The 23,013-nt window shown below is 50.0% G+C and overlaps 2 protein-coding genes across 3 annotated transcripts in view; one reads left to right on the forward strand and one right to left on the reverse strand.

Annotated features, from left to right (window-relative positions):
* Positions 1 to 2,255: 2,255 nt before the first annotated feature.
* On the reverse strand, positions 2,256 to 14,785 carry FOXN4 (forkhead box N4). Of its 2 annotated transcripts, none has more exons than XM_062615414.1 (9): positions 14,579 to 14,785; positions 6,490 to 6,653; positions 5,592 to 5,707; positions 5,374 to 5,493; positions 5,110 to 5,237; positions 4,851 to 4,947; positions 4,556 to 4,763; positions 3,321 to 3,704; positions 2,256 to 2,798 (listed from the first exon to the last, which is right to left on the reverse strand). In XM_062615414.1, the coding sequence occupies exons 1-9, from the start codon at positions 14,659 to 14,661 to the stop codon at positions 2,545 to 2,547; spliced, it is 1,554 nt and encodes a 517-aa protein (XP_062471398.1). In that variant the 5' UTR covers positions 14,662 to 14,785; the 3' UTR covers positions 2,256 to 2,544. The 2 variants fall into 2 exon arrangements, with proteins under 2 accessions (XP_062471398.1, XP_062471389.1); XM_062615405.1 differs by having other exon boundaries at positions 5,374 to 5,496.
* Positions 14,786 to 21,109: 6,324 nt separating this feature from the next.
* MYO1H (myosin IH) overlaps positions 21,110 to 23,013 on the forward strand; it is a 37,112-nt gene continuing 35,208 nt past the window's right edge. Inside the window, exon 1 of the mRNA XM_062615463.1 lies at positions 21,110 to 21,218. The gene's annotated coding sequence lies outside the window, so the exon portion shown is untranslated. The remainder of the gene's footprint in view (positions 21,219 to 23,013) is intronic.

Consider the following 23,013-nt stretch of genomic DNA (forward strand, 5'->3'; position numbering starts at 1 on the left):
GCTGCTCCTCTCGCCTATCTCGTGTCCTTTCTGCCTCCTGCTGCGGCTCCTTGGGGTGTTTTCGGCCCTTGGCTCCTGCAGGGGATGCAGAGGAGGGAGGACACAGCCCCAGGTGCTCCTGCCCCAGTGACCCGGGTCCTCTGCTGAAGCACAGTAGCTGGGGTGAGCTCTGTCTGCCTGGACCTGGACCTGTACCTTGCATCTGAAGTGGCTTTGAGCTTGGCTCGTGGAGGGGAGATGTGCAATGTGCTTTGCAGGGTCTCTGTGTCACTGCATCAGCACAGGGGTGGTTTTGCCCTGCAGGGTGGTGATGGGAGATGGGCGGCCTGGTTCCAGTGCAGTGCTGGCCGTGCCTGTGGGAGGGCAGGGTCTCCCTGTCCTAGGGCTGGAGGGGAGTAAAGGGCTTTGTGTTTTGGGAGGTGTTGCTGCACTTTGCTGGGAAGGGGATGTGGTGGTGGCTGTGCGGGAGCCAGGCACAGGCAATAAAGGGAGCCCAGCTCTCGGGCAGCTCTGCTGACCTCCTCCTGCTGTCGTTGTCTAAACGTGGTGGATGTGAGCAGGGGTCGGTGCCTCTGTCGCTGCGCAGCCCCCTCCCTGCAGCACCGACGCTGCTGCGGTGCGGAGCAGCCCTGAGCATCCCCTTTGTGCGTGCTTCCCCCTGCTCCAGAGCTCTTCCATGCACTGAGCTGGGTTCTCAGGAGCAGGCTGGCAGGAAGAGCTCATATCCCACGTACCTGTGAGCTCCTCCTCTCCTGTGGGATTTGAGCCAGGGGCAAACTCTCGGCTTGGGAATGGCGGGGGGGGAGCAGTGAAGCCTGGGGCAAGCTGCTCTTCCAGAGGGGAGCTCTGCCCTCCTTTTGCAGATGGGCACTATGACTCCCCTGTGAGTGGAGGAGATGCTTTGCTCTCGGTGGGGGCACGTGAACCCCCCGCTCTTAGACTGCGGAGAAGCACCCGCTCCTCACCCCTAACTCCCATGGAAGTGTCTCCTGGCTGCGTCGGATCTCCAATAGCCTTGGAATGGCTGATAACGGGGAGCGGCAGCGGGGCAGCGCCTTTGCCTGCCCCCCGGCGCCGTGACAGCACCCACAGCCGCGGGCTGAGTGCTAAGAAACGTTTATTTAACACATGAAGAAGCGGCGCTGCCGCCGCTCACAGCAAAGGGTCGCTCGTGACAGTCAATGGGGACGCGGAGCATCCTTTGGAAGAGGTGCCTGGGGGCAAGATTCAGGCACAGGCGTTTTCCAGCCCCTGATCTTCGCAGTGGGGTTTCCGAGCTCCAGCGTCCTGCAGTGTGCGGTGAGGAGCCTGCGAGCGCATGGATGCAACCCCAGGACCCAGGAGTGTCTATGGGTGCACAGGAACAGAGGGAGCACGAGATGTGAGCATTGCTCCACGGTCACGGAGGTGTGAGTAGACTAAATGCTGAATTCCAACATCCATTAACTTTGTAGACTCTCAGGTGGCTCCTCATCCTTTGCCAGGGCTGTCACCAGGTATAAACCAGGGTTTGACAGTGTAAAAGCCTACATTAGCCTCAGCTGTACTAGGTTAATCAGGAGAGAGCGTTGTGAACAGTTACAATATTTGGTCTCTGAGTTATTCTTTATAACACTTGAGTTTCACAGTGTCCAAAGTGCTTCTTTCAAGGTAGCGTAACACCAGTGGCTGAACTCATTGCGTTGGAGCATGAATAACTTAGCGGGTGTAAAGCAGGGCACTGCAGCATTTGACAAACTTCCCATCACTTCTTTCCATAGCAATAAATATAAATAAATTTACAAAGAGGAGCACTGCCTAGCACGGAACAGACAGGAGCACGATGCACAGATCTAACCACTTCTAACCCCCTAAAACTCCCTAAAAACAGGCATCATTCCTAAAACCTACTTTAACAATTCAGTAGTTCCACTCCCTTCACAGGTAAGGGCTCTGCTTTTAATCCTACATAGAACAGTTCTTTGCTATGGGTTGGATTTTTCACTTTTTAGTATTTTTCCTCCTTTTTTCCTACCTCATAACAATAAATTAACAATAGTTATGTCCAGAAAGCGTTAGTGGTGCAAGTGGCTCCAGAGCCTGGGTGGTCCTTGTTCAAGGGCAACAGTTATTTGGTCACTTTAGGAAAAGAGATGCAATGGTGCAGGATCAACCCTTTTTGGGCTCCAGCTTGGTGCTGCCCTGCCCGTTGGCTTGCTGGCTTCTGTGTAAGTGGTGCCCAAAAGCATCCATGTGTAAGTCCAGAGCCCAGTGTGTGCACCTTAACTGGGCTGGTTTTAACCTTTGTTACTTTCTAGGCTGAGGCCTTCCCCATCCTTTGGGAGAGCTCCCCAGTCCTGCAGCACCAGGGTCCATTCCCCTTCTTCACCCCTTCCAATGGGTGAAAGCTGTTCCAATAGTGACAGTTTGGTTTATCCTGGCATCCTGTGCTGTGTCCCAGGAAACAGCATCTGCAGGAGGAGCTCTCTTATTGCTTTCAGGTTGGATTTCAATGGCTGGGAGCAACCGGCCCCTGTGTTGGAGGTCCCCGGCACGGTGCAAAGCTCAGAGCAGGGCGATGGGTTTGTTGCCCTGGGGGTTCATGTACGGAGCTGCCGCTGCCACGTTGTCCAGCGCGGCGTAGGTGGTGTAGAGGCCGGTGACCTGCACGTCGGAGAAGGAGCGATCGCTGCCGCTGGAGGCAGGCGTGAGGCCGGGGGGACCCAGGTCACAGTCTGAGAGGTGCAGCGGGGAGGTGCTGAAGGCAGCCAGGGTGTCGAGGCTGAAGCTGTCGTCTTTCATCTCCTCCCATATGTTCCCTGGGAAGCAGGAAAGTCTGGTCACAGCAACGCATCCAACCCACCCGGGCACCCCGGGGAGGGCTCGGTCTGTAACAGGAGGGCTTTGCCAGCTGCTTAGGGCCGGCGCTGCTTGTGAGCGCTGCCAGTTGTAGTGCAAAGGCAGCAGCAACTGCGTTGGTCCCTCCCCCCCCAAATCCTCTGGTTCCAGGAGTGCAGGGCTCCCTGGGCAGCATCTACCCACCCTGTGCTGACCAGAAACCCAGGGGCCCTGCCAAGCTGGGGAAGTTCTTTTACAGAAGGGGAAAAGCAGAGCTCTGGATGCAGAGCAGCTGGATGTCCCTGCTCACCTCTACTGCAATGCCAGCCCTTGAACCATGAAGATAGGCTGCTGTCCCATCGAGCACAGGGCAGAAATGCGCTGAGGGCCAGGTAAGTCACACTGCAGCAGCCAGCACCGAGTTTTCAGCTCGGTTACACCCCTGGTTATATATTCAGGACATAAATCATGTCCTTCCCCACCCCAGCTTCCTCCTCCTGTACCTTGCAATGCAAAATCCATGATGCTTGGGTCAAGAGCATCCACCTCCGTGCTCATGTCCGCCGTCACGTTCAGGAAGTCCGGCGGCGCGCGCCCCATGGGGTGGTGTGGGAGAGGACTGTGGCTCCCATCAGGCAGGCTGTGGAGAGGAGGGCTCTGTGCGGGTGCCGGTGAGTCCGGGGCGATGCGAGGCTGGGGCTGGAGCTGGTGGTGCAGGGGCATGGACTGCAGCGAGAGCGTCATCAGCGGCTGCGGCTGCACCTGCGCCAGGGACATGCGGCCCTGGGCTGCTGCCATGCGGCTCAGGGCAGAGACCTCGGGCTCGGGCTGCTTGCTGGGCCGCCGGCAGCTCTCGGGTCTGTCGGTGATCAGCTTGTCCAGCTCCTCTGCACGAGCAGTGCCCGTTCCCGAGGGACAGAAGAGACAGTTTAACCCCTTTGCCCCAGCAGGGACCAGCCAAAGCATTTCACAAGCGAGCGCGACCCCATGCTCTTGCCATAGAACCGAATGGGCAGCATCTGTCACGTGTGAGAGACATGGCACAGGTACAGGCTTTGTGCAGGGAGCCCCTAAACTGAGCTAAAGAAGCGATCCCGAGTGACTTAGACCAGGCAACCAAGCCAACACCACTGACAGCTGACCTATAGAGGCAGAACCGAGCATCCTCAGCAGGGCTCCTGCTCAGAGGGATGCTCTGAATTTGGTTTGTATCTCAAATGAGATTTGTACGAGAGACTCCTGACAATTCCAATGGCACTTTTCGTTTAAGCAAAGCAGAAAGTGATTTATCCTTGAGTAAAGGTAGGTTTTGCAGCAAAAACCTCCAGTTGATTTTGCCAATATTGAGCTCCTGAAAGCTGCATGTGTCTTTGTGAATGGGAAAGTCTTAGTGAAGGGTGAGTTTTGCAGAGGAGCAGGCAAAAACTGTGTTAAAAAGGGACATTATAACTGCTAACAGTGGAGGCAGCGTAACTGCTTGGGTGGTGCTGGGTCTGTTAGCACGGAGTGGGGGGAAGACAACCCATGGTGAAGGTGGGGACCAGCTCAGTTACCTCCTCCTGCTGCTGGGTCTCACCTCAGGCCAGCAGGAATGAGTTCATTCAGCACAGAGCATGGGGACGTTTCCACTGAGCAGAGGAGGAGGCTGCTGCAGGGCAGATTCACCCATCCCTGCCAAACAGCCATTTGTCCCCTCTTGTCTCTCATACCCACAGCCAAACCCCACCATGAGCCCTACCTGGGTTAGCCATGCTCCTGTGAATAGCGGCCAGGTCCTTCCTCTTCCACTTCTGCATCTCCTCCTCCATCTTGTCGATCTTGGCTGGGTTGAGAGCCCACAGGCACCCTTTGCGGGAGGTGCCGCTCAGTTTGTTCTCCACCTTCTCAAAGCACTTGTTCAGGGACAGGTTGTGGCGCACGGAGTTCTTCCAGCCATCGGGGGCTGTCTGAAAGGGGCAGGAGGACGTGGGTGAAGTGAGGCAGGACCCGAGTACCGGGGAGGACCTGCCTCTGGCCTGGGGGTGCACGCGTACCTTGAAGTAGGGGAAGTGCTCCTTCATGAAGCTGTAGATCTCGCTCACTGGCAGGCTGCCTGTTTTGCTGTTCTTCAGTGCCATGGCGATCAAACAGCTAGAGGACAGAGAAATGCAGGAAAGAACAGAGTGCAGGCACTTAGCCGTCCTGCTGCCTTCTGGTCTAGCACCCTCAGCCCCGTCTCTTCAGGCACAAACAGCTGACCATGGGGTTACTGCTCACAAGCGCTCAAGAGCTATCTGAGAGCTCTCCACTCACCTGTATGAATAGATGGGCTTGGGGTAGTGCTTTGGGTGCAGCTCTTGGGCAGAGTGAGGAGCCAGGCGCGGCTGAGAGTAGTGGGGCTGAGTCCCATAGGGTGTGCTGTAGATTGCTGCTGGGTTACACTGTGTGCAGAAGGAAAAGATGGATGCAAAACGTCCACGGGTAGCTTTAGGGATGTTGGGTTAGTTTTGTTTTAAGGGTTCTAGATGTGATCTTGGGGGGTACCTCAAGACACAGACGACAAGCAAATCACAGTACCTGTTGTGTGCTCTGTGCTAGGGCAAACACTTGCTGTGTATGAGGAGGAGGAGGAGGGAAGAGCTGTTGCTGTGTTTGTAAACCAGGAGAGGGCTGCCCACCTACAGCATACTGGCTCATCTGCTGAGATAAAGGCACCAGCTGTGTCAGTCTCAAAGTTACCAACGTCTTTGCTAAGAGAAGTGGGGCAACAATAAACCACCAAGGGCCGCTCTTACATTCGTGCCATGCGTTGAAATAGAGCTGAGGCCCAGGATTCCCTGTGGAAGGCTGGCCTGGACGTGGATCATTGCTCCAGGTGCCCCTGTCGAGTGCAGGTTGTTTGCCACAGGACCTGTTTTGGAGAAAGCAAAGGCAATGAATGCCTGCATGCAAGTGCACTTCAGAAAAGAGAGCTGCCATTTACCAGTAACTGCCTTTCACTTGGACCCAGCTCAGCTCTGGAGTGGATAATCACAGCTTGCTGGCTTTCCATCCCCAAAGAACCCAGTGTTTCACAAATGGCCAAGGTGCCATCAGCTGCTCCTAAGGTTTGTTATGCAGGGAATGGGAGATGAATCTGTGTAAGAGTCCACAGTGCTGCTGCACACACGGGAGCTGGCAAAACAGAAAGCCCCCCGTATCCAGCACTATCTGTACCCCAGAAGGGGATACACTGAGCTCTCTTAGCTGACTGCCTCAGGGAACAAGGGTGTTTGCCTAAAGAATGCTCACAAGGCAAGGCAGGCGGTCAGTGTGTGAAGTAAACATGCTGTGTGTGAAGCAAACAAGTAGGGGGTCAACGAGTTACTCTGGATTTTAGCAGGGTTGAAACAAATGAGAAAGCCTGATTAGTTAATGTCCAAGCTGTGGAAATGTGAGTTCTGGTGCCCAAGTTCACACAGCAAGGCACCAGCAGTCACACTGGGCAGGAATGCCACTTGGATCCTGTTGTCACTGCCTCTTGGGATGAAGGAAAAAGATTAGGGATGCTCTTACCAGGCAACAACAGGCTCCAGGTCTGTTTGACAGGAAGCAAAATGTAATGCACTTAACAGGAAAGCTGGCCTGGAGGGGAGGAGGAGGGGGAAGCCGTGCCTGTTCAAAGAGCAGTCATTCAACACCCCGGCAGTTTACCTGTCTGTTGCAGCATCGCGTTCTGGGCACCGAGGCTAAAATCCATCCTCCCACTGGCCATCTGCTGTAACCGAGGGACATCAACAGATGTCAGCCACGACAAGGACTGCAAGTCACTGGGGAGCTCGTCCTCACTCAGCTGGGAGGGCTCGGGAGCCAGGAGCCTGCAGGACAGCAGGAGAGGTGAGCAGGGAGCCACGCTCCTGCATCGCTGCCCCGCTGGGAGCAGGGGTGCCCGGGGTACCAGAGCTCACGTTTCCAGCTGCTGCGGAAGCAGAACTTCACAGGACGAGCCTTTCATCGCTGCCATTCCCAGCTATGAGGTTACTGGTACTAAACAAGGAGCCACGAAGTGTGTGGAACAGTCATTAGGGAGGTTTTGGCATACTAAAGGCTCCAAGTGCAAAGCCAGTGGCTGAATGCACACTCACCCCCACCCTGATGTTAGCAGCGCGACGATGGGAGGCTGCTTTTGGGTTAAAGCCCTGGGTTTGACCCATTCTGCATCCTCTATCTCATGCTTCTGACAGAGTGCATGGCCCAGAACTGAAATACAGAGATATGTTTAGAACACTCAATGATTCCTGTATGGCCAAAGCTCCCATTACAGAACTATTGTAAATGAAAGGCTAACCTACTTCGTAGGCGCCTTAGAACAGGTCAGGAAGTTATTACTAGATACCCACGGTAAACCCAAAGGGATCCAGGTCCAGGAAAACACTCAACTAACATAGAGAACAGCACAGTACAGTTGACTGCAGTTGATTTTGCTTCCAAAACAGAGGCTGTCAAGAGCCCTCCCACAGATGTGTGCTACTGATGGGTGCTGGTTGCCAAATGATGGCACAGGAGCCTTAAATAAATCTGGTCTCTTGCTGAAGCATCCTTTATGTTTTAGACTCCCCTAAATCGGCTCAAAAGAGCAGGGCAGAGTTCCAGTGCCTGCCTGCCCAGGGGCTTTCAGCCCCTCTATTCACGACCTCCAGAAACATGTATCCAAGCTCCCTGAGCCATTATCCAGGAGCTCTGGAAAGCAGAGGGTGATTTATTTGTTTGTTAAAAGAGTCTGAAAAGAAGAAAAAGGAGGGGGGGGGAAGGCTCAAAACACACGACCAGGAGCCAAAACCTGGAATCCTGGCCAGAAACCACCTCCAAAGCTCTCTCCCAGCCTCCCCTGGTCCCTTTCTCCTACTGTAGTTACAGCACAATAATTAGCATTGCCATGGTTACCACTCTTCAGTTATTTGGTGAGGCCTGGGACTTACAGACAGAAGAAGCCCATCAGGTGACGGCATTCCCGGCGTGGAGATTGGCTGGATTGGAAGTAAACAGGAGCAGTAAATGGTTTGAAAACTGGGCAGGCTCATGTGGTTTGCAACAGTTGGGCCCATTCATGGGGAGCCGATAACCCATTGTGCCGGCAGCAACCGCTGCCCGCCGGCACGTGGCCCCCATTGTTTTGGGGATTCTTGGTTAATTGTCCCCCCCCCCCCCCCCTTTTCTTCTCCTGCTCTTTCCAACCCTCCCATTAACGTGCCTGAATGGCAGGCGACACACAGCACGCATCCCGTGCCATCTGGCACCCCGGCCCCTGCCAGTGCTCCCAGGCACCGAAGCCCCTGCGACAAACAGCGGGGTCAGATGGGCGGTGAGGGTCAGCACACGCCTCCTGTCAGGCACTGAATCCACCACATGCCCTCGGCATGGGGTGAGCGCATCCGTCCCGCACTGCCGCCCTCTGCAGCCTCCCCCGGTTTAGGTTCTTGGGAGACGGCGGCTTTGCGCTCGTCCTGGTGCTCTTCCCAGAGGTGGGAATGAGTGGTGATGCTCCGGGCACAGCTGGATGCCATCGGAAGCTGCAGCTGCACCTCCCCTACTTGCCACTGAGCATCTCGCAGCGGATCCCGCTCAGCATCCCCATGATGCCGACCTGCACTGCCAGCCCAAACAGGGACAAGGAAGGTGACTGGACTTTTAGGTGATATTAAGTTATTAGAAGCACAGAACCCCAGCCTGGTTTGGGTTGGAAGGGACCTTAAAGCTCCTCCAGCTCCAACCCCTGCCACGGGCAGGGACCCCTTCCACTGGAGCAGCTTGCTCCAAGCCCCTGTGTCCAACCTGGCCTTGAGCACTGCGAGGGATGGGGCAGCCACAACTCCCTTGGCTTTAAACAGATGCCAAGATGCAATAATCTAACACCAGGACAAATGTGTGAGCCTTCTCTTCTTCCAAGACAAAAACATTTCCTTCCCTTTCCTACCTTAGCATTTTTAAAACCACCTCTGGCTGCTCACTCCTTTTTATTTTGAATGGATTTGATTGTCAGAATAACTGTTTTCAGGAATAATGGAGAAAAAAAAAAAAGAGTCTGTTGAATCTGAATGAAATATTTCATGTTTAAGGATTATTCTTCAGGTTGTTTTCAAAACCAATGTTGAAATTTCATGTCTTAAAGAAGGTGAAACTGCTTAAAGTACGCCCAGAGGTTTTACGTGGCCAGGTATATGCTGCAGCATAAACCCAGCTTGTCTCTCAGTGCACAGCCTCAATGTGTGCCCTGCTTTTAGTGAAGGAATGCTAACGTAGCTGCCTCGGGACAGAGCTGTGCACACGAATACCTGACACTTGCATCTCATAGGGTTCAATGCCCTTGCCCTGTGCCAGGACAGCTGCAGATGGATCAGTAGAATAGGATCACAGAATGACAGTACATAGTACATGCTGTGATATCCCATGAACTCGGATTGTGCCCCCCTCCGCTGCCCTTTCTGTCTCACGTTCGAGGGCAAACTTCAGGAGTCAGAGCTCCTGCCTTTGGACGGGTGCTCACAGCCCCTGGCACAATGGGGCACTGTAGTCAAAGCAGCTCTTTCATTTCAGAGCATGTAAATGAGACAAATAGCGATAGGCCGTAAGGAATGCACGCACCAAACCCCTCCCCAGCTGCACATTCCCCAGGGCTGCCTGGTGCATGGGCTGAGCCGGGGCAGACAAGGTGGCAGTGACCCCAACGGCGCTGCAAGCCTGGTGTCCTGTATAGAGAAGTGATGCAGCTTGGGTTTTACCCCGCTCCTTTCAAACCCCTGCAGGAAACCACGCTTGTTTCCGTGTGCTTCTGTCCTAGAAAGGCACCTGCAGAGGAAGAATCCACATGGTGCTGAGGGTTTGAGCCCCAGTTCTCCTCTTCGCATCAGAGGATGTACCCCTGCGCTATGGCAGGTATGTTACAGGTATGATACTCAGTGGCAGCACGAGTCTTTGCTATCTGCTCCAGCACACACTACCCAAAATACCCATCCAATCCATTCCTGCCATTACCTTGTGGGGCTCTGCAACTAACTTCAGGGCTGAATTGGGATCTGTATTCAGAGAGGCAGCTTTACCATCTTTTCTTACACTGAGCTGTGCTGAGAGCTGGATCTAAGGTTCATCACCACTGTGAACGTGAACTATCCACTTCTACACCAGCAAACACCTTGGTATGGCAAATTTGTCACTGGAGACTACAGGGACTGTCTCTTCAACAGCATCATAGGTTGACTATTTGTATTTATCCATTACCATTGCAGCACTGACACCCGAGCTTTTGCCTGTGCTTAATACAACCGGCCAACAAGCAGGAGCAGATTAGGAGTGACACCTGAATAGGAAGAGTCCTAAGAAAACCTCTGCTTGAAGTGGTGATGAGCACCTGGTTTCTTTTGCCTGGGGTTACACAATGTCCTCAGATCACGCACAGTGATTTCTCATATGTAAAACACCACAAGGAAAACGTGTGTTTTGTGACTCTCCAGCTGTCTCCATGGGGAGAAGCATTCCCTGTTTGACTGAAGGAGTCAACCTCGCCATCCCCTTCTGCTCTGCCTCTTCTCCCTATGCACTTCTCTTCCCATCTTCCTCCCGTGCAGGTGCTTTTACCCGCTCCAGGGTCTGCCTCCTGCCTCTCTCCTCCCTGTGTCTGCACCAGCTCCTCTCCTGCTCCAGCCAGCAGCTCACCCTGCTTTTGGTCTTTAAGTCCTCTTTACCTTTTGAAGGCACAGCCAGCACACCTTTCTCTTCCCTTTCTTTAGGTTCTTTGAGTGATTTCTGGCCTGGCTGGGTTTGGCTTTGGCAAATGCAGCTGGGATGTGACTCTGCAAGCTGGTTTGCTATAAAAAAGCCCAAATAAACCAATGAAAACATAAACCTGGGACTGACATCAATGTGAGCTTCTCCTCAATGTGTTGAAGCGTAAAGCACCACCGGGATGTTTTCTATTAAAGGAGCATTATCTACCTGGGAAGCTGCTTTTTCCTTTAACATTGCTTCAGCTGCTGTCTGTTAACACTGAGCTGATTCACCTGCCTGCAATTGCTGTAGCTCTTCACCCCAGTGTAAAGGGAATATAAACCACGCTACCCTTTGGGTTGCACAGTTGCAAGAACCCATCTCAAGTGCATTACTGGCTGCTGTGGTCATGCAGCAATTCTGCTTTCTGCACCGATGAGATTAAGATGGGTGAGATAAGAGCAGTGCTACAGGAGTGCTGAGGAGTTCCTTTTCTGTGTCCATGCTTTGAACGGGAGGTCAAGCCCTGCTCATGAGGTAAGATGTGAAACGGTGAGCCTGGGAAGCAAGACATTGCCTGGGTACAGACCTGTCCTCCCCATCTCTGCCTGCAGCTGCAGGACAGTCTGAGGAGCAAGAGCCACAATGTTTTATTAACAGTGCCCAGCACATTGCAGGAGCTGCATAGGGAACAGTTGAGTTAATCCACTTAAATCAATCCACAGTGGCCTGAGTTTGGCTGGGTCCTAGGAGGTTTCTCAAGTGTATTTAAAGGATGAAGCAGCTACTGTGGTGGAACAACTTGGACACACGGAGCCATGGTCCCAGTCAAACACACATGGTGTCGGGGAATGGACCCTGGAACGCTCTTTGGGAGCAGTTATGGTTTTGTCAGTTATGCATTTGGAGCCTTTTGGCTGCAGGAATGTCCTGCAGGCAAACTCCCAGCCCCACTGGGGACAGAACCACTTAGGAGAGCTAAAATGTACCATGTGCCATGAGGATAAAGACTTCCTGCCTTTTTCACCACCATAATGCAGTCACATCCCTAATATATGAACTACAGCAGTTGCAATGTCTGTATCCTGCTTCTTAGTATACGATTTTATGCTAAACTTTGCTATCATAATTATTACAATGAAAAACGAATCAGATTGTCTGAAGAGCTAATGAACACAGGCAGGTTTGTGAAGAACCAAAGGAACTGTTAAAATGGGGTAAAGGAGGATGTAATTTACTCATATGTTAAATGGTTAATGACTGAGTAACACCTTCTGATCACAAAAGATAGCCATTTAAAAGTTAATTCCTGTTTAATAAGTATAGAAAGTGAGTTGCAAGGCCTTCAAAACACTACGTAAGTCTTCTATGGACTGGAAATACATAGCAATATAAAAAGCATAGAGATGGGGTTCTTACACAAACTATTGAGCTGCAAAACTTGAAGTTAATTTATCTTGATCTAGGGTCAGCTTTACACCTGAAGTAATGTTATTTCTTCAAATAGAATTCTGCATTTTAGCTACTTCTTTCAAACTATAGATGCCACACTGTTACCTGAAGTGATGATTTGCTTCCTTAAATTCAGATTTTCCTATACGCCAAATAGTCAATAGGAAGTTCCTGTCTTCCTTCTAACGGCCTGTTTTTCAGGTTGTGATTTATTGTACAATATTGTAGACGTGTAACTGTACCTAGTTTGGGAATGGGATGGTCCCTAAGACAAATAAGTACATTAAATCAGATTAGACTGTGAAAGGATAGAGTGCAGATTTCAATGAAAACTATTGTTTGAAGACCACAGTGTGTTACAGTTCTCTACTTTTATTCCCTAAAATGCAAAATGAAATCATTGGAAATATTTGTCACTACAACAAGCATGAAAATACTGAAGGCTGGGGTATTTACACTGGAATATGAAGTATTACTTGGCACTAGTAGCCAGGCAGTGGCAGCGCCATAAACCCATAGATATCAGAGGAGGTATGATGGCTCTTAATCATTCCTGGACGTCAGGATGTTTTGTATCCCACAGCTAGAAGAGATCTCAGTCTAAAATCATTTTACTGCAGTACAAATAGTCTCTGGACTTTTCATAGCAGTCTGATCCTCATTGCTACTCTAGGCGCTACATCAAATGTATTACAGATGCTTTGGATCCACGGAGTTCAAAGATCTGATAAAATCAGGGATTTTTTCTTTCCCTCATAGGTTTAAAAAATAAATAAAAATCACTAAAATCCCCTGCTTTCAAAGTGTACCCATGAAAACCTCTTCCTATGCGCCCGTTTGATCCCCTGCTTACGTGGCAGTGCTTTCCCTCACTCCTCAGAGCTTCCTCCTGCACTCCTGCAGGAAAGCCTGGTCTCCTCCAAGTCCAACTGTCCCATTGAAAGATTCTGAGTGAGACAGAGGAGTATTCTGAGCACAGCCCCAGCCTCCCACTCACTAATTGGAGGCCATTCCCCATTTTGTGGAGCCTTGATGCTCCCCCATGGAGCACTCGGGATTGTGGGTTCCAGTCTTGGACTGTGGTGACAGCAGGAGAGTAAACAGAGCTGATAGAATTTGACAGGTCTATTCTTTCCTTAAAATCATTCAGTCTAAAAGATTTTCTTTTACATAATCCAAAGTGTTTTCTCATGAAGCAGGACAAATGCTGCTCTGCATTTATGGTGCACTTCAGATTTTATGCGTCTTTATCAGAATTCGCCACTATTAAATGAGGTCAAATCATTCACTTTAAAGCTGCGTTAAAGAAATCGCAAGTGGGGGGGGGGGAAGCTGGAGAGAACTGGGACCTTTCAGTGCAAAATGGTCAGCAGAGGATTGAAAGTCGGTTTTAAAAGCAGCTGACTTCTGAGGAAAAGAAGAAACTCTTGGAATCCTGTATTGGCAGCAAGCTAAATCCTGACTTTCCTCCCCAAAAGAGAGGGTTTTTTTTTTGTGCAGCTATGAGTTAAAGAATAGTTCTCTCCATAAAAAGGGTCTTTGTTAAAGTGGGACGTTCTTCAGGGCACTGAGGCTCCAGACTTGTATTTAAGCACCCAGAGCCTGCCTCCTACAGCCCCTTCATGAAATACTGCATCATTTCTTTACAAATATTGACACAGCCAACAGCAACGCCTGGAGCAAGCAGGGCTTTAGTAAACAGCAAAACAGGGCTCCGCATCCCGCGTGCCGCAGCGGCTGCACACAGTATAACAGATCACTTGTTGAGCTGCGAGAGGCTGCGGGACAGGGTTTGCATCTCGAACAGAGGGAGGCTGATAGAAGAATACCTGCAGCGGAGCATGGGTATTCCCACCATGGGAATGGGTGAGAACCCCCCCAGGCTGGGAGGGGAGGTGATAATCTCTCATTCCTCACATTAAAGCAAGAAAATACAGTTGTTATTTTACTATGGGAGCTGGGCTCTGTTCTGCTCTTCTGTACTGGAACTTTCATCATGTGAGGAGTTGTAACCCAGGTTAACCCAGTGCGCTGTAATTCATGCACAACCACCCCGTGACTCCCAGCAACGCTTCCAAATGGTATCAGACACATAGGTACAGGTCAGTTATCAAACACAGCTCTGCTCCCACCCATCTTACAAGACACGACAGTGCTTGTTTTTACAGAAAGCTCTTCTGGTGTCTATTACACTTGATTTGGTGACTGCTTCATAGCAATGCAAAACGGGATCTGAAAGGGAACGTCTCAGTAATTGTTAGTTGACAAGAATATCCCTCTCTGGCAACACTCGTACAGCTGAGAGAGTTTGCTGCGAGGTCAACCCAAGGCGCTGAAGGTGCGTTTATCCAACATAGTTTAGCGTCAGCACGCTTTAAACAGGAATGCTTCTATACAAGTAATGCATTGTAACAGGTCAGCAGCTTAGAAATGCAATTCAGAGGGGAGAAATAACGCTGTTAACTTTAAAAAGAAAGGAGGGAAAAGTGGATTTCTATGCGCTAAGGAAGTTTTTAGGAAATAATGGGGAAACAACATCAGTTCTCAGCGCCAGCACAGCGTGTATTGTTGAGATCGGTAAAAGCCTCACCTGTACTCCTGTGGAGGGTGGTGGTTTTGCCCTGAATTCCTAAGGATTCCTGACATTATGGACGGGATATCGCTCTCTATCATCTCCTTGGCACGGACAGGGAAGCCGCAGGAAGCTGTTCGGGCAGCAGTAGCTATCCAGCACTTCAGCAGCGGCGGGGGACCACGAATCGCAGCTGGAACCCCGGGCTGTAGGGAAGGAAAGCCCAACTTCCATCCCCTTGCCCTGCAGGTGCACTGGGCTTATTTGGACCAGGCAATGCAGTGAAACGTTTTAGGGAAGGAGGAAGTCTCCAAAGCTCCAAACGGGAACCTTGCCCCGATGGAGGGAGCAAAGGGGCTGTCGGGCCCGGAGCAGCGGGGTCAGCTGGGACCCACGCACCCGGTCTGGGGGCTGCTCTAAAACACCCCAAAAGCGCTCGGGATGCGCAAGCCTCGGGGCTGCGCCGCGGTCCAGGCCGAGCCCGGGGACAGGGGAGCCCGGGAACCGAACCCGGCACCTCCGGACCCTGCCCCGGGGCGCTCCCGAGCCCTCCGCAGCGGCCACCCCGGCGCATCCCCGCACCCCGCGCCCCGCGCCTTGCACCAACCTTCGGGCCCGGGGCCCAGCCGGAGCTCCGCGCGGCGGAGCTGGCGTCCCTCTGAGGGGCACCGGGAGCTGCGAGGGGCCGGCGGCGGCGGCGCGGAGCCGCGGTGAGTCCCGGCGGGGCCGGGCTCCAGCCCGGGTTTAAATTTCCCTCTCAGGAGCTGTCCAGCCTGGAGCATGCGCGGCCGGGGCCGCCCGCGGGGTCAGGCCCGGGGCAGGGCCGGGGGAAGCGCCGCGGTGCCCGGGTCCCGCCCCGCCAGCGCCCGGGGGACCGGGCTGTGGGGAGGGAGGGCGAGCGGGGAGCGGTGGGGGGGGGGTTCAAGGGGAAATAACGCCCAAAAGAGGGGAAAAAGCCCCAAAGAGCCCAACTTCGGGCAACTTTCCTGCGGGGGGGAGGGGACCCGCCCCGCGTTCAAACGGTTGGAGCGCGGGGGGAGCGCACGCGTGAGGGGGAGCGCGGCCGCCCCGGGGCGCGGAGCGGGGCGAGCGCCTCAGAGGGACCCCGGTGCCCGCTGCCCCGCGGGGAGGGGTGCGGAGGCAGCGCCCGGGCCCGCCTCTCCCCGCCCGCGTTCCCCGCCGCTGAGCCCGCCGGAGCCCGGGGCCGGCTCCTCCGCGGGAAGGCGCCCGGGAGCAGCCGCCTCCTTCAGGCGGGCCCGGCGGCGGGCGGGCGTGAGGAGAGGGGCAGAACATGGCGGCCCGGCGGGGAGCAGAGGGGTGAGGAGGAGACGGGGCCCGGGCCCAGAGAGCGGGCACCGCACCCGGGGAGGGGAGGGCGGGCTGTGGGGCGGGTGGGACCCAGGGTGGTGGGGCTGGGGGGGGGCAAGGTGTGGGGGGGGTGGATGTGGGCACCTCTGTTTAGGTAGGTGCATACATGAAGTGTTTAATGGAAGAGTTCGCTCTGACCTTCATACTTGTGCTTCCTCTTTCACCAGAGGCTTCTTAAGCATGGTGTGCCCATCGGATAGCAAAGTCTGACAGCGCAGGAGTGCGTTACAGGCAGCGTTACCCCCGAGTGCGCGAAGGACACGAGTGAAATGGCTCAATGGAGGTCAGACCGGTGTCAGCGAGGGTCAGCCACAGGCTCTGCTGCCCTGGGCTCACCTGGGTTTTGAGACCAGATTTTCCTCCCTGTATGCCCATCATCAGAACTGGCACCACCCTTATTTGTCATCAGAGGTGGCCTCTATAGAGGAGCAGTTTGAAATCCGTGATGGAAGCAGCTTATACGGACTCTGCATAGCAAGGCATAAGTACAGAAATCACAGAATCCCGGCCTGGTTTGGGTTGAAGGGACCTTAAAGCTCACCCAGTTCCAACCCCTGCCACGGGCAGGGACCCCTTCCACTGGAGCAGCTTGCTCCAAGCCCCTGTGTCCAACCTGGCCTTGAACACTGCCAGGGATGGGGCAGCCACAGCTTCTCTGGGCACCCTGTGCCAGCGCCTCAGCACCCTCACAGGGAAGAGCTTCTGCCTCAGAGCTCATCTCAGTCTCCCCTCTGGCAGGTTCAAGCCATTCCCCTTGGCCTGTCCCTTCAGGCCCTTGTCCAAAGCCCCTCTCCAGGTTTCTTTGAGCCCTTTTAGGTATTGGAAGGTTCCTCTAAGATCTCCCTGGAGCCTTCTCAAATGAAATCTAAATACTTTCAATAAACTTTCAGAATGAAAACCCAGAAGACTTACAAGGAACCTATGTCCTTGAGCTTGACGGTTTACCGCACGAGAGAATGGAACGTGAAGACTGGGGAGATCTTCCACTCTTAATGAGAATCTGTTCACTTTGATGAACATCAAATCTCTCTCTGTTAATTACTGTCAATAGAAAGAATGATCAATACTTCTCAGCATCAAGGCTGAGCACATCTGGAGAACCAAAAGCAGAACAAAAGAAGTCATAGCGGTGCTCGTGCCTAAGCACAGAGTTTGCCCAGTTGCAAGCGTTCCCCTAGTTGCAGCAATAGGTTTTGCTGGGTCTTGTAACTTACTCCAGGTTCATCTTACACTCGTTACATACTTACCTCGAAACTTCAAAAATGCCACTTTTTAAAGTGCATTCCTGGAGCTTAATATTTGCGGGGGGGGGGGGGGGGCAAAGATAAAGCCGGCCAAGGCTTTGAGACCTGCATGGAATCTACTCGAGCCATTGTGTTGGACTTTCCGCTTGGCTGCTTTCCTTGTTGTAGCCCATTCAGGGCATGGATTCCCTTCTCTCAGTCAGGTGATTTGCATACCTCCTGCCTGGAGGGGCCAGATTATAACAGGTAAAGAGACCAAGGGTGGTTTATACCCATCCTGCTCACTGGGGGAGCTTAGGCTGAAATGTCAAGGGATAAAGAGCTTAGCCTCTGGGGGCACTTAGAAGAGTGCATAGCGAGTTGCAACAAGGGAAGTTCTAGTTCATTATTAGGAGGAAAGTCTTCCCAATGAGGGTAGTCCACCGCTGCAGCGGGGCACAGAGGGGTGGTGGGTCTCTGCCCTTGGAGACACTTAGAATTTGGCTGCCCTCCACCTGCTTTGGGCACAGGTTTGGGGCAAGGACTTCTTGAAGTCCCTTCCAACCTAAATTACTCCATGACTCCATAACAGGGACGTGCAGTGTTCCTTGGGAAACATGCACATGGGTATCTGCAGGCTGGGTTTGGTGATTTGAGCAGAGCAAGTGGTGGAGTCTGCCAGTTAACAGCTAAAACACCCTTAAAATTGCCAAGCAGTTTTGAACAGAGTTTCCTCACTAAGCATTGCCCTGAGAAGTCACTGTGCGTGGTTTTGCTGTTACTTCCATATATTTGGGGGGAATTCTTTGACTGTTCTGGGTTATGCGGGAAGCTGGAATCCAGGTAAGCTGCAAATCAAATATTGGACATACAGAGATTGACTGTAACCAATTCTTCTTGGTTTAGGTGTTTTCTCACCAGTTAACGTTACACTGGAGACATTCTGCTGTCCAAGGGAATAGCAGGAACAGGAATATCAGTATGTATTGTTTCTTACATGCATTAGCTAAGTTTCTTAAATTAAAATGTAATTTTATATTTATTATTATTTATCTTTTTAAATATTAATTTATAGGCTTGTCTAAGTGAAGGAATGGGACAAGTTCACGTGACACAGCTGAGGTTATTTTTATAGTGAATATTAGCAGAGAAATGTGTATTAGGTATTTGTATGCATCCAGTTTCTATGTAATTTATTTTGGTGGCCTGTAAAATCACATGTAGCTTTTAAGAGAACATAATGTTCAGCAATTAAATTCTCCCTTTCTTCGGAGTGACTAATTGGTAGCAAATAAATAATGCAATAAAAGAACAGAGGCAAAAGAGGGATTTGCTTTATGAAGGCATTGGCTTTCTTGCATGTGAATTTCTCCTAAATGATCTCCAGTTTCTGTAGGCTATAATTTAACCTGCACTAACTTCCTTTGGGTGATGAACTGATTTCATTTCGCTGCCAGCTGAGGTCATCATAAAACAAGTTTGGTTTCTTTTCCACACTCTCAAGTGTGCTTTAGCAGACAAGGAGAAAAAAGCAAGGGAGACTTGAACCCTCAAAAGCAGAAATCTGTGAGAACTCTGTGAAGACCTCAATGTTCCATCTATTTAGGGTGTAAAATCAGATTCTTCCCCCACCTCAGACCAGTTTGGTCTGGGACTTGTTTCTATGCAGAGCCCAGCATGGCTGGGAAGCAGCTTTGTATTTACTCATCAACTGTTCTGTTAAAGGACATGTGTGTCCTGACCCTGGATCTTATTCCTCACTTTGTAGTTTTCATCCTTTTTCTGCTGAGTATCTAAAATGTGTGGAGGAAATGATGATGTGAATTAAGATCAGTGCCCTCTCTTTAGTGAAATGGGGGTTCTAAATGCAGGTAGCACTTCTTTAAAAGGAATTATTTCCTTGCACTCTTCAGTCCGGCTTTGTTTTATGTGACAGAGTGGATTCTTTAGCTCTTCCTTGTTTACTCAGTGCCTTTGCAATTCATCCCTCAGTTTGCCTCAGTACAAGAGTGAAATATTCTATGTACATTTTAAACTGCAACTTCCTCATGCAGTTCCTCAGTCCCTGAATGAGATGGGAAGTTACACCTCATCCCCTACAGTGCCCAGATTGTCTGTTTCTGTTTGTATTCTTCCCCTCAGAACCAAAAGGCAGCTGTTTTAATTACCCAAAGGTTCTTTTCCTGAGACATTTTGTGTTTGTATCTGAATGAAGCTCCTATGCAAGTGGATTCTGTACACCCCATTTTAACAGAGGGAACTTCACAGCTCCCTCCTCTCATCACAATGCAAAAGCTTTGACCGTTTCTTTTTCATTTTAGAATACTGTATCGTAACAAATTATCCTTAAAAATCATTTGGTGTGAAATTGCAGATTAATCCCATGGGGATGGGGGTTTAGTGCTCCACTGGCCACTTGGGAGCATACAGATGGTGAATCTGAGGTTTACAAAAGGCACAATCGCTGATTACATGCATGGATGTAACGGACAAAAAGGCTTTCCTCATGCTAAGGTACGGCAGAGACACTGGAGGTCCTAGTGCCTGGCTTGGGCAGGAAAAGCAACACTTTAAAATGCCTTTACTGCTGAAAAGTTTGATATTATATATCCCAAACAAAGGCAGACTTGGTTTTCACTCCCTTTAGGATCCCACTTTCACTTTCTAAAGCAATTACTGCTTTTCTTAGCCTTTTTTTTTTTTTCTGTTATTGTTTTATTGCATCTTTAGGCAACAAACAAATGGTGATTTCTTTAGAAAGGGTTTGGCAGTTCCTGAGTATTTGTTCTTGTTCCTAGACCTAAGACCTGCTGTTCTCGTTTCAGGAGGGAGGAAGTTGTGTTGCTCGGTGTGAAGTGCTGGTAGTCTGGCATGGAAGAAATGAATCTTCATCCTCATGGAGATGAATTGCTGCAGTGGATGGCCATGAAGTTAAAGCTGCCACTGACCTACTCACTGTTTTTAATGTGAAACTGTTCATACTTAGGAACTGCAGTGTTACAGAATAATTGTGAAGTTCTGAAAACAACAAGTTGGGGGTATTTGCTCTGCTCACCTCAGCTGTTCCCGCTGTACTTGTAGGTGTCTTAGAATTTCTCTAAAATACTAAACAGAGCTATGCATTTGGTATGTGATTTCCTCTGTGGCTGAAACCATCTCACTACTGTACATTTGCAGAGTGCCTGGAAAAATGGGTCTGGGGCTTCTGTTACAGAGATAATACAGATGTTGTTAGAGGTGCTCTAAGATCTGGCAGCACCACAAAACCCAAAGGACGCTCAAAGCCTGACAGTCTGTTTATAATCAAGCCATTTAAACCTAAGTCTTGCCCAGTTTTATCTTTGTGAGTAGACTACAAGAATATTTTGCCTTAATACATGTCCGTTTGGGGGCAAAACATATGTTATAGATAGTGTAATTGTGTAGTGCTGTGGTTATTATACAAAATATCATGAAGTAAGTGTGTGACAAGAGAATTCTGGTTGGTTGGCATGTTTTCCACCACTTCAGATGTCCAACATAATTGCTCTTATCACAGGCTGTAGCAGATTTTAACCCTCAAAATCTCATTAAGGAGCAGTTTTAGTGTATTTTCATTTAGCCTCCAGGAAAATAGCCACTTCCAGAAGTACCGTGCCTAATACAGGAGTGTAGAAAAAGGAAAAGTGGGACTGAAGCTAAAATTGCTTCGTTGAGCCATTCAGTTGCCTGTAGATCCAGACGTGTGTATGTGCCATGTGTGACAATTAGTATCAGGATGTGCGAAAGGTAATTATTCCCTTCTTAAAACCTGTAGATGTAAAAGGTTGGAATAAAAACTTTTGTCACCCTGAATTTTTCATGCTAAATTTAGACAGTGAAGTTAGAGCAAATCCTTGACCTATGTAAGCATGGTAGTAATTCTTTTATTTTGCATTTTGGGGATAAAATGTATACTTTTAAAGTTCTCTTTTTTACAGATATAGAAGGAAATCCATCTACTGGTCAGTGATGGAGATGATTTCCAATCGAGTTTGTCAACAGAAAGCAACTACTTCAGCAGAGCGTGCTGCAGACACAATTGTCAGGTTTGATCTCTTTATTGCTCTTTTGTAGACTGGGGGTTATTTACAGCTGAAGGACACTGCAGAGAATGGTGTGTAGGTCTCATTGTAGTAATGAGCTTTCCCTAAAGTAATGTTCCTGATTGTTTCCAGCAGATCTCCATGGGTTGTGTTGTGTGGATAACGTCAGTGAATGCTTTTGTCCATATCTGTGCTGACAGGAAGCTTTTCCTTTTTATAGATTTAAAAATAGGAAAGGAAAAAAGGTAAAACCTTACAGGCACCTACATTCAGCTTTGGGTAAATACACAACTTCTTATTATAGAAGCAATGTCGACTGCATAAGTACTTTGGGAAATTCATCTCTGGGGGGCTATTTATTGCCTCAGTTGGAGGCACAGCTGGATATTCAGCCCTTAAAAGACTAAATGATTTTAGTCCTTTTAGTTCACACAGTGATGGACATGTGGATCATAACTGATGGGTCCACCTTGCTTCCCAGCAAGGCTGCTGTATCATCCAGCCTTGACAGAATGGAATGAAGTTTGCCCAGTATGTTACACCCTGAGCTGTGCAGAGACAGACACCATCTGAAGATCACAATCTGGCCACGTGTAAACTGCTATTTCTTACATAGAAATACAGTGACAAGACAACAGCTAGAGAAAGGGCCATAGTCTAGTTTGGGGTTTTAAATGGTGCAGAACTCAAATCTCCTTGATCACATCAGGCTTATCAGCCAGGACTAGAAGCACTTGAATATTCTTCAGGGTTTCTGGAGAAAGACATTAATAACAAATACACCATTTTTCTTAGTTTCTATTTCAGCAGCATCTTCAGCACATACACTGACACATTTTATCTTCAATAAAAAAATCACACCCACAGGATGTCAGGGCAATGCTCCAAATGTGTAAAGCCCCAAGACACTATGATAAAGGACTTTCACAAGCTGTGACAGGATGATTGATTTCCATTTTCCTCCTAGCTTCAGTAAATCTTAGGTGAATATGTAACTTGGTTTATGTGTGTGTTGTAGCTCATAAAAGCAAATCTGCTTGCCTGCCAGTCGTTCAAGAGCACTGAGTGTTTCCTGGGATTCCTGGTGTTTGCATAAGTGTAAGTTTACAGGTGGAAGCATCCTGCAGAAAGCAACACTGGGATAATTCCTTTCAAGTCAGTGAGGCTATCCATATGAGTGAAGATAAGCATGTGCATACTTTTCTAAGGATCTAAGACTGAAAAGTTAAGATCTCCTCTCTAAATAAGACCATCATCAAGTTAAGGTAATGAAGAAGTAGTCAGCTCTATGTACAGCTGCTCTAGCAGGTATCCTGCTACCTCAGCATCTCTGCTCTAAAGAATAGCACAGTTTAGATGAGGGGTGTTTCCTGTTTCCATGGCACACAAGTCCAATTAAACCCTTTCTGCACCTTCCCTGAGCAGAATTCTTCATTTCAGTAATTGGGAGACACCACGGTACAGACACGCTGTTTCATCAGATTTTAGCCTATGAGACTTAAAACTAACATTTTCAAAAGCATTTCATGGTTTGAAAGAATGGTCAATTAACCTTCAGTTTCCTGTGGGGAACCCTGCAAAGAACTGTCAACAGTTCAGTTTAGAGAGATTTGTCCAGTGACCTACAAGGCCACTAAGTTCACGAATGCATGTAACAGTGTCATCATAGATTTGTTTCCTGGGTTACTGTCACAAGAGAATAAACCACTTGTTTGGCAGTTTCTGCTACAGTATGTAGGTGACTGACTGAATGGGGAGTGCTCCAGTACAGCCTGCTCAAAGCCAGAGCCACTCAACA

Source organism: Pezoporus occidentalis, unplaced genomic scaffold (assembly GCF_034315485.1).
Source record: "Pezoporus occidentalis ecotype Australia unplaced genomic scaffold, CSIRO_AGI_Poc_V1 ctg102, whole genome shotgun sequence".
Taxonomy (NCBI): domain Eukaryota; kingdom Metazoa; phylum Chordata; class Aves; order Psittaciformes; family Psittacidae; genus Pezoporus; species Pezoporus occidentalis.